This window comes from Leptodactylus fuscus, chromosome 2 (assembly GCF_031893055.1).
Source record: "Leptodactylus fuscus isolate aLepFus1 chromosome 2, aLepFus1.hap2, whole genome shotgun sequence".
Lineage (NCBI taxonomy): Eukaryota > Metazoa > Chordata > Amphibia > Anura > Leptodactylidae > Leptodactylus > Leptodactylus fuscus.
Genome location: NC_134266.1, coordinates 216,210,403 through 216,221,996, shown reverse-complemented (window position 1 = coordinate 216,221,996; position 11,594 = coordinate 216,210,403). Strand labels below are relative to the sequence as shown.

Here is an 11,594-nt window from a genome sequence, read left to right as displayed (position 1 = left end):
CCTTTAAGATTATAACAAGATTCAGGATCCAGGATTGCGCGTGCACGCGCGGAGCTCACAGTGCGCATGTGCGGCCCTGAACATAGAGAGAGGAGGGCGGGAACGCGCACGTCGGCTGGGGATACCGGGGATACCAAGTTGCTTGTAGAGTAACACCTGGGCAGAGGGCGTATTCCCTGGACATGAGAAGAGCCGAGAACTTGGGGTGACAGGTAGCAGAAACAGCCGGGAACGCAGAGACCACGCTGCCAGGAGCCATCCTGCAGAGTCCGGCAGGGGAGGAGGACGAATCCCAGCAGGAGAGCCACTGCCACCCAACCAGCACCATTCAGTCAGCACAGGGAAGCCCCAGGTCAGTGCGCTGTGCTGCAGTCACCTGTAGCCTCGCTCCCCGGTCACGGCCCCTTGGCACGCTGCACTCACTTGCCCTTGTTGTCACCCACGTCCCCTGTCACCTGTAGTGGCCGCTACCTGTGTACATGTCATCACGTGTCGTGAGTGGTCTCTGCAGCCAGTCAGCCTGTGTCAGTGCCCCCTGCCCTGTGCCCAGTGCTGCCCCCCACTATCTGCTGGCAGCCGTCTCTCCTCCCTCCTGTGTGTCAGTCTCTCTGTGTGCTCTCCTCCCCTCCCTCCTTCCCTCTCTCCTCCGTGTGTCTGGAGCTTGCTGGCCGCCTGTGCTGTGCGGACCTTCCTCTGGGACAGCAGCGGGATGAGGGGGGGCTGCTGCCCTGTGCTGCCTCTGCCGCCGCCGCCGCCGCCGTGCTCCCTGGGATGGTGGGGGCGGATTGCGGGGGTGTGAGGTAGGTCTCTGGGAGAGGATTGCGGAGGTTTGTGCTGGGATGGGAGCGGGGAGCACTGCTGCTGGGGTGTGAGGAGGATTCAGCAATGCAGAAGGGCCAGGCTGTGCGGGAATGTGCTGGAGGCTGCAGCCGCTTCTCCCCGCTGGAGGGCTGACTCTGTGACCGGTGAGACAGAGGTGGGAGCTCTCCCCTCAGCCTATGGGGACTGACAGCTGGGATCCACTACATGTGAGATCTGTATGGACATATGTGACCTGAGATCTGTATGGGGACATCACATGTGTCATTGGAGCAGTCATCACCTTGTAATGCAGCTATGGTGGATGGGCCTGCTTTTCCCTCTGTTGCATTGTGACTGTCATTGGTCTTGCTGTATGTGTTGCTCTTGGTGATATCTGCAGGCTGGTGACATGTAAGATTGCATTGGTGTAACTTTTGGCTCTTTGACCCTGGTCGGCCAATTTGCTGTTGCTAAAAAGACTGAAGGCTCTTCACATGGTCAGCGTGGACAGAGCATGGTGTATATAATATGTATAGGTTATCATATGCTTGTCCGTGGACTTTCCGAGCTTCTCCTAAGCCTGAGCTACTCTTTCAGCGAAATAATATTTTCTGATCTTCCCTACAACTAATGTCAGATTGTGCCGCTTGTTCTTGGGTATTTTTATTTCTTTGCCTGAATCATTTTAAACCTTTAAAGGGGTATTCCGGTAAAAAGGATTTATCCCCTAATTCACTAACTAGTGGTGGACTACTACTGGGATCATAAAAAGCGGGTTGTTTTGTACCCCAGTGTGAATGGAGTGCAGGTCAGGCAGTGTGGGCACCAATCCATTGAATTTACTGAGACAGTCAGAGATGGCTGAGACACAGTACATGGCTATCTCCAGCAATTCCCATTCAAATAAATAGATTGTTTTGACCAGCCATTTCCCCCCTCCCTTTGGATATGGTTACCCCTTTAATACCTCTAAAATATTGAATCATACACCCCTACGTCCCCCCCCCCCCCCCCAGACTATGTGTTTGGGAAGAGAACATCACTGTATTATAGCCACAATTTTCCGTCCATGTCATGGACAAATGCAGGAACAGCTAAAGAAGCTGCTGACTGTGATGCCAGCAAACAGCTCATCATATCTCAGCTTCCAGACCTATACAATGTTAGCAGCAATTGCAGTGACAGCTGAATATTTGCGTTTTGTGTGTAGAATTGTATCTATGCCGTGAATTCTCTGTTCACCTTTAGCTGTTTTGTGGAATGTTACATGTGAGACCTGTCAATTTCCTGCTCTTAGGAAACTATAACTCCCAGTCAGCTGGGGTCAGTGCATGCTGGGAGTTGTAGTTTGCACAGGTTGTGCTATACTGACTTATTGTAGCGTTACTGAGTGATTTCGCCCTCCCTTTCTTGAGTGACAGCCGCAATCCACTAATTGTAGGCAACTGAACGTACTGTACAATATTCCTACAAAAAGTTTGTGTGGTCGTAGCCTTAGAGAATAGTTAGCCGAAAACCATACCATTTGCTGGAATGAAGGGATCAGAATGTATATGAGGTCCTGAAACCAGTGGCAATGCCCTGCCTGTGCCCATTACAGTCCCAGTAGAGTTGCTGCTTCTATAATTTTACAAAGCTGTTTTAAAGTTAGTTGAACCAAGAGAGCGACTTGCTGATGGGTGGGGGTCCAAACACTGGTACCCTCACTAATCCTAAGAACAGGGTCCTGTTCTCCACATATATGGAGAGGCTGGTCGCTGTTGCAGTCTTCTCTCCCTGGCAGTCCTTAGTTGAATTGAGCAGCCATATGCCTGTGACATGTGCCACCCCATTCATGCGATGACAACAAGACCCTCTTCTCAAGGTCGGTAGGACTGGGATCAATCTCTTTAATGATTTGACACGGTCCAAGATGAACAATAGTCTTAATAATGTTAGTGTAACATCATAAACAACATTTTGCAAGGCACAAGGTTGAACCATTGGATGATCTGTCTTTCCAGTACCTGCCTGGCATGAAAATGAATTCTCCATATTTAGCCTATTACCTGCTGATCTTCTTGTGCATGGTCTACTGATAATATCAACAGGACATCTCCCGAATTGACTTTTGATGTCTGCCGTTGGTTCACATCTATTACAGTAGGTCACCATGTTAGCAGCTCACACTTTGAAAAAATCTTTTTACATTTGAGTGTTAGATGGCCTATGGAAGTTTTTGAACCTTTGGACTGGGGTCATTTTGTCTGTTCAGATTTTGCTCATTCAAGGTTTTTATATATAGATAAATGGGGTTTGTTTGTGGTCCTAAGAGTGAAAAAAGGGATGTTCGCCTCTCACTGGTCCCCACACTGGGTGTCAGAGGTTACGTGTGCATGGCTTTCTCCATTCAGTCCTGTGGGAGTTCAGAGAATAATCATAGATGTAAGGGAAAGGGGTTGGGTCACCCTTATTCCCAACATGGTCAAAGAGGTTGAAAAGTGGCAATACAAGGAGCCCGTTCAAATTAATGGGCAAGCCATGTATTACAAGGTCTTAAAGGGATCCTATCATTCAAACTCATTTTTTTCTCATTAAAATTTCGGAATAGTCTTAAGAAAGGCTATTTTTCTCCTACCTTTTGTTGTCTTCTCTGCGCCGCTGTTCGCTTGAAAGTCCAGTTTTTGTCGGTAATCAAATGAGTTCTCTCGCAGCACTGGGGTGGTCCCCAGCACTCAAACAGCACTGGGGGCGTCCCCAATACTGCGAGAGAACTCTCCAGTGCCGCCTCCATCTTCTTCAGGAATGTCCTCTTCATGCGTCTTCTTCCGACGCAGGCTTCAGAATTCTAGGCCTAGGGCAAAGCCGACTGCGCATGCCCACCGGCCATGAGAAAATGGACGCTTACAATACTGTGTAAGCAGCCAATTTTCTTGTGGCCGGCGGGCATGCGCAGTCGGCTTTGCCCTAAGCCCAAGGCCTAGAAGTCTGAAGCCAGCACCGGAAGAGGCCGTTGCTGAAGAAGATTGAGAGAATTGAGAAGACCTTTCATGGGTTTGGGCACAGGCAGTTCTATATACTGCTGGAAAGCCGAATTCAGCGCACTGTCGGCTTTCCCAATCTGTGCCCCGGGTAAAGAACTATCTGTGCTGATACCGTAGCTTTTTACAGTCAGAAGGGTGTTCATGACAGTCCTCCCTCTGCTCACAGTGCTCGTCCATAGACGAGTATTTTCAGGAGGGGAGGAGGGTGTTCCTCCCCGCTCGCACAGCACAGCACTATAGGCGCTGCTGTGCAGAAGGACGTTCCTGACAGACTGTCAGGAACGCCCTTCTGACTGTAAAGAACTACGGTACCGGGACCGATAGCTCTTTACCTGGGGCACAGATCGGGAAAACCAACAGCGCGCTGAATTCAACGCACTGTCGGCTTTCCAGCACTATATAGAACTGCCTGTGCCCGAACCAGTGTAGGAGCACACCTCTTTGACAAAAGGATCGACAATGCCCTATTGTGAATTTATTCTTAGATTTCTTGGAGGAATAACAGTCTCCTCGCTTAAGAAAGTTCTAAGAAAAGAATTCTGTACAATTCATTAAAGTTTGGAAACCTTTTCCAAACCATCTGCAGCAGCTACAGTTTTTTTTGCATCCTTCAACAGGTATCGCTCCATTTTATCCTGATCCCCTGGGATTTATGTCCCCAACTGTTACCTAGCAAACAGTCTCAGCACAGTTATTCTTTCTACTGTCGGGTAGTCCTAATGGACATGTGGGGTGCCCAAACTAACAGAAATAATTGCTACTGAATAGTAGGGGCTCGAGGGAAAATTCCAACTATGTTAGAATTGACGGAGCAACGTCTATTGAAAGATGCCAAGGGTACTGGTAGTGGAGGGTTGTCTTTAATCCTCGGGTGTTTTCTTGGAAGAGAGCTGTAGTCTACCTGCCTTATAATATTGTAGACGTTCTATGACCAGCATTGGGTGAGATGTTCAGCAGGGCGGGCACAGGCTGTTGTTGGCAAAAGTCTGTTGTGCGTATTGTAAAATAAATTCTTTGGGCGTGGCATCAGCAGTATATCTGTTGGCTTTTCCGTGTCATGTATTAGTTAGTTTTTTGTTTTGAAAGAAAATGTCGTCTTTGTAAATGGGTGAAACTTTCCATGTATGCATATGTTAAAACTGCGAGGCTTATATTGTAGTATTCAGTATTTTACTTTAAAATATAATATTTTAAGCAGTTATTTTGCTCATTACTTTTTCAACCGGTGAGTGAAACACACACTTCTGGGAAATGTGTACGAAAAATATGGTCTACAACTATTTGCCAGATATTGTCATTTATATGTCAAGTCTCCACCATGAGTAAATCTGCCCTATAGGATCCATACTGACAACACAGGACCGCAAACGGAACATAACAGCAACCTGAAGGTGGCTGTCCAATACACACACTCAAAAACCCACCCAACATACATTTATTAGGTCTTTGCCAACTAATTATTTGTGTATCATCAATATCAGGTTGGTGGGAGTCTGAAGCCCGGTACCCCTACTGATCCAGTGTTTGACGAGGACATGGGGTTCAGGCAAGCACTGCTCATAAAGCACAACGCTGTTCATTGTATTGTGGCTTTACTTGGTAGTTTAGCTCAACTCCATTTTCTTGACTAGGACTGGGTTGCAAACAGAAGATGTGACCGATGAACGTGATGTCTCATGACCTGTGAAGTATAAGTCGCAGTTTCTCAATAATAGCTGTGGAGCTGAACGACTGATAGAGATGTGTTTTATCCCCAAAGGGGAATGACCCGGTGGTCAAAAAAGTGTGCCCTTGTTCCATTCATTTGGAAGAAGCCACCTGTGGTAGCTGAAGTCCAGCACTTGGCTATTTCTGGTAGTCCCATTGACAAAAAGAATGGAGTAGGGTGTGCCTTTTTGGCGACTGCTTCAAAAACACCCCCATTCTCAATTGGTGCATGCCCACCAATCTGTGACCTACTCCCTAACCTGTAGAAAAGGGATAATAAAAGCTTTTCCTTTGTAGAGACCAGGGTGGCTCAGGACTGCTCAGTGCGGGTTTTCATTGCCATGCAGTTGACAGTCATAGTGTTTCCTATGCGGATTCCCTGGTGGCTTATGACTGTGCTGTCATTCTCACTTGTTGCCTGGAGTCTGACTTTAAATAACCAGCTGCAGAAGCATCTGTATTTGTAGAGCCGGTAGTGCACATCGGAGGTGGCGTCTAATGTGAGCTGACAACGGTGAATGGGTATATTATAGAGCGTGATCGGCAGATGCTTGGCATAATCACAGAATTGCTATGCAGGGCTTTTATGCTGCCTGCCTGAGTAGCCTATAGCAGAAGATGCATGGTATAGTTCATGGGATTTGTTGTTTTGCTGTGGAGAATTTGCTTCCAGGGTTACAAATTAAATGTTATTACACTTTTGTATTTTATGAAATTAGCAAAGTTAAAAATGGCAGATATCATGTTCATTTTATTTAACCGCTGGAGCAGGTCTTATTATTGTAGTGTAATGAATGCGCGGATCTGCAGAAAGCCATGATTTTAATCTGCGTGCGCCTAGAAACTCTAATCAAATAACTTTGGAGTTGATTATGGCATTTAGACTAGATGGCGGCTTTCTTACCGGAAAAATATATGGTTGCTGGTGATGTTTAGGCTTTAATGTGCCCTTTTATTTATTTATTTTATTTATTTTTTTTGCTTTTTTATATTCTGGTTAAATTTGTATTTTCCCCTCTTCTTTATTTATTTATTTTTTAATATATAACTAAAATTTCTTATTTTCAAGTTATGGTATGATATATATTTATTAGTGTGTGTGTGTCTACATTATGTAATGTCTGTGTGTTTGTATATTATAATGTCTCGCCCTTGTTCTTATCCTTGTTCTTCCACTGAGTATATATAACTATGTTACTACCTCTTGGGCACTGAGGTGGAAGGGCTGGCAGCATGAATCAATATATGCCACTAGTGCTTTAGTTCAATGTGGGTGACATATTCAGATCTCCACCAGAGCGTTGAGATTGGTGCATGTCACATGTGCATCCAAGCCTGTATTTCTTAAAACGTTTGAGCAGTATTTCTCAATGTATAGATCCACATGACTTAAGATTTAATTTTTTTAAATTTAGTCACACTTGGTTATTTTTTTGTGGTGTTGTTAAGCAGAGGCACATAAGGAATGGTCCAGTTCACTGGTCTGCCCATCTGCATGAATGATCAATGTGTTATTGCATAGATTCTATATATACAACTTACACTAGGTTCACGCTAGCACCAGGTGTCGGAGAACCTGAAGAGTGGACAAACTGACCGTTAAATAGCAGTACATCAATGAAGCCTCAGGGACCCCATTGATTATTTAATGGGATCCATAGGGTTTCATACTTTTTATCTGTGCTCGCCAGAAGAAAAAAAATCAGGTTTTTCATCCAGTGTTTTTAGGCACTGTGTCGGAGTTTCCGAACAGAGAACGCAGAACCTATCCTTGCATAGAATCTTACATTTTGAACACCTACACAAGGAGGACCTCGTACCACTCCTGACTTCTGTATTTAAGTAAATAATTGTTAAAATTCTGAAGCATCTTTTCATTGAATCCTGATTTGCGCGTGTCTTCTGTCTTTCTACCTAGAAATTTAAGGCTGGGTTCACACTCCCGCCTGGGTCTTCCACGGGGTTTCCATTGTAAACCCTGGGAAACTGCACAGGGGACGGCTTGCTGGCGGTCAGCTTTAAAAGGTTTTTAAAGGTGACCAGTCGTGTCCGTATTCAGCCTCTCCGCTTGGACGGAAACATCGGGGCGGACAGCGGCGGTAGTGTGAACCCAGCCATAAACAAACTTCTGTGTCCACTGACAATATGTAGGGGGTGTACCTACATACTTTGACACTTTTGTAAGCACTGATCACAGTATCAACCCCCTTGCAGAAGACCGTATGTTTGGTCCGTGTGCTATCCAGGTTTTTCCTGACCCATTCATTTAATTTCTTTGGGCCCATACACGTCTGTGAATGACACTGTCATGTGTGCAGGCTGACAGTCCGGACCACAAAATATGGAACAGATCCTATTCCTGTCTGATTTTGCACAGGTATCGCATGGGTGACATCTGTTTATTGCCTGTGTCGTTCATTGATGGCTGCTGGTTAGCACACAGTTGTGCGTAAATGGCTTTGGACTGAGGCCCCACATTGCAGTAACCACACGGACCCCATAGACTATAATGAGGTCCATGTGGTTTCCGCTCTGTTTCTGCACTAAATATGCGGAGAGAAAAGTGCTGCTTTCAGTTCTTTTTTTTCTCCACATGTTTCATGAGGAAACCCCACGGATCTCATTATAGTCTATGGGGTCCGTGTGGTTTCTTAGGTAACTGATTTTTAATGCGTATAGGTTTCCATTTGGGGGATCACCCAGTGGACTTCCCAAATGGAAACCCGAATTCAGATATGAACCGGGCCTAAAATTATTTAAGTAATTGGATGTATAGGTTGTTACATATTTACTTTAATAGGAATTCAATCATTATTTTTCTAATGGTTAGAACATCTTTACTGCCTTTGTTTGGCCATGACTGTCAGCCATTTATGAGGAGTCAGGCTGTGGGAAAAAAAAGGATAGTTGAAGTCTATAGTTTGCCCTACTGACTCCACAGGCCTGGTGTAATAGAAGTGACATATTTATCATAAGAAGGATAGTAGTATTTACTAAAGACACTCAGGAGAGGTGACAAGTCGTATTTAAGGAACTTCCTGAACAAATGCTCTGCAAATACACAAACAGCCATGATATGAATTTATTAGGAAGTCTGGAGAACATCTTAATGCTTAAATACCATGTGGATTCTGGGATATCCCTACAATTTATGTACTATTTTCACATTGACAAAATAATATATTGGCAGATAACTGCATGTAATAACTTAAAGGGGTTGTCCAAGATAAATTAAAATCTCACTGGGGTGGTGGGAGTGATGTACAAGTAAAGCAAAAAAAAACCTACCCACATACTCCCTTGTCCTAGGCTCAGTTGGCAAGTCCTCCAGTCTTTGGATGGCCAGTGCTGGATGTGCGGACAGTCCGGTGACCACTGTGGCCAATGGCTGGCTGGGTATCACTGGCAGCACTGCTAATCTGTCACTGATACCCAGTATGTGCGCAGTGATAGGCCGGAGCAGTCACCTTGTCCTCTGAACTCCCAGCCTCAGAAGTACATGGACTCGAGGGAACAGGGAATGCCCTGCCCAAACAGAGTTTTAACCTTGAAAAACTAAGCTTTTGTGAACATTTTGCTTTTTTTTCTGCAATGTGTGAATGGGATTAGCCAGAATCTCATACACCTTTTTCTGATACTGTAAAAGTCGTGTTTTTTTCTGCTGAGTTTCTGCAGCAGCCAAAAATGCTGAATTTTTGCAACATGAGGCCTTACCCTAAAAAGAAATGAAGGTAAGGGTACACTTGATACTTTGTTCTATAGACAGCATAAATAATCCTATTAATTAAATAGGAAAAGTGACCTGGGATTATTCATATAACCAGTTTGTCTGAAAGAAAATCAGATCTGTGCCTACCCTTACTGGGCCTCATAACCGCAGTGTGGCTTGTCACTGACCTTACCTATGCCGTAACTTGTTTGCCTACCTGTGCTTGCACTGGAACCAGTATGGTCATACTACTTGTTATGTAAGGTTGGAGTATTTGGTAGGAAACCCAAAAATTCTTGAAGATTAACTGAATTGTGTATTACAAACAGCTGGCAATGTTGCAATGGGATTAGTTTTATTTGAGTGAGACTTTCATAACATGAGAGCACATTCCCGCTATTATTTGGCAAGTATCGTGTACCCAGGAAGCTGACATGGGATAAACTTAGCTCTTATCTTATGAGCCTTGTTTTCTGAACATGCATTTAATATCTCATTAATATGATAGAGATGCTGGGGGAGGGGTAATGACTAGCGTCCCCGATAGGCCAGTTACAAACGGCTGTTCTATGGTCACATTAGTGTCTGTATTACAGTTGTAGCATACAGTGCACCAATGAATCCTCTAAACTGAACTTGGTTTCATAGGGCTTCTATTGTGATCTAAGTTCAAGGGCTTTGGGTGTTGCTACCATATATTTATAGCCTTCAGAATAAGGGTAAGTTCACATGGCAGAAACCTTTTCCGACATGTGACTTTTTTCCACGTGGCTAGCCGTAATGGGATGCTGATGCAGTGTATTGGCATCCCGCTTCTGATTTAGGCCCGAATGAATGGACCTAATCAGGAGTGAGTCGGGCGCTGCGGCTGGATTTTGAGGCAGATTCCACATCAAAATCTGCCTGCAAAAAACTCAGTGTGAACAGACACTAAGAAAGAAAACGGGGATTATTAATATACCCAACTTCCAAAAGAAAATGGTGTCTTGTTGGCGTTGATGATCCGCATGTTTCGGCAGCGCCACTGAACTTGTTACTCGCACCGTACCTGTGATTGTTCCAGCATCTCAGCAGCTCGCTGGGACGTCATATAATGTATGTTGTTAGCGTCAATGATCCCCCTGAGCTACGCTTGAGGAGAACTCTGTGACTTCTGGCTATCTTCATAGGTCTCGTTGTTTTAAAATTTTGCGACAAATTAGATTTTCTTTTTCCAGGCATGTTTAAAAGTAGCAAACTGACAATTTGGATTAAAGGTGTTTCCAGTGTGCCAGCACTGCCTGGAGCAGATCAGATAATATGCAAATGAAAGTACACAATGGACTTAGGGTTAGCTGAATGTTTACACAGAGAGATAACAGACCTGGGACCTGAGATAAGCTGCTGCAAGAGCAGTGTAATATAGTATGTGAACATAAATTCCTAACCTTTGTGAAGCCATGTCATTTACCAGGATAAAAAGTAGCCTATGTGTTAATCGAGGTTACAAACTTCCAAATTTCATCAAAATCCATTCAGCTGTTTTTGCGTGATTGAGATATATATATATACTAGCTGGTACCCGCGACTTCGTCTGCGGTGATTGTAGCAGTGGGTATATACAGGCGCGGGTAAGGTTTTCGTACTGTGTATAAGGTATGGGATATGAAATGTAACTTTGTATCTTGTTTTTGCTATAATTCAGAGAATACGTGAGACTTTTGTGTTGGATGTAATTTGTATTTGAGCTGCTATATATACGGTGTTGTGAGAAACTTTACATAGTGACTTTGGGACAGAAGTATTTGAAGTTAACCCTTTCCCGCCGATGGCATTTTTTGATTTTCATTTTTGACTCCCCTCCTTCTAAACCCCATAACTTTTTTATTTCTCCGCTCCCAGAGCCATATGAGGTCTTAATTTTTCCTGGGACAAATTTTTCTTCATGATGCCACCATTATTTATTCTATATAATGTACTGGGAAGCAGGGAAAAAATTCAGAATGGGGTGGATTTGAAGAAAAAATGCAGTTCTGCGACTTTCTTACGGGCTTTGGTTTTACGGCGTTCACTGTGCAACCAAAATGACATGTCCCCTGTATTCTGTGTTTCGTTACGATGCCGGGGATACTAAATTTATATGGTTTTATTTACATTTTGACCCCTTAAAAAAAGGCAAAACTGTGTTAAATTTTTTTTTTTTTTTTTGAAAAGTCGGCATATTCCGACAGCCGTAACTTTTTATACGTGCATGTATGGGGATGTATAGGGCGTCTTTTTTTGCAGGACCGGGTGTACTTTGTAGTTCTACCATTTTCGGGAAATGTTATTGCTTTGATCACTTTTTATTCAAATTTTTATCAGAATCAAAACAG

General features: G+C 44.2%; 1 protein-coding gene across 4 annotated transcripts in view; it reads left to right on the top strand.

The window, feature by feature from the left end:
• The first annotated feature begins 213 nt into the window (after positions 1 to 213).
• Positions 214 to 11,594, top strand: part of ADCY6 (adenylate cyclase 6) — a 143,417-nt gene continuing 132,036 nt past the window's right edge. For 3 of the 4 annotated variants that reach the window (XR_012715099.1, XM_075265512.1, XM_075265511.1), the window contains exon 1: positions 648 to 800. Coding sequence is in view for 2 of the 4 variants with exons in the window: in XM_075265512.1 (XP_075121613.1) it covers positions 772 to 800 (29 nt within the window). In the remaining 2 variants the exon portion in view is untranslated. Of the gene's footprint in view, positions 353 to 647; positions 801 to 11,594 lie in introns of those variants that run through there. The other variant, XM_075265513.1, reaches the window with a different exon arrangement.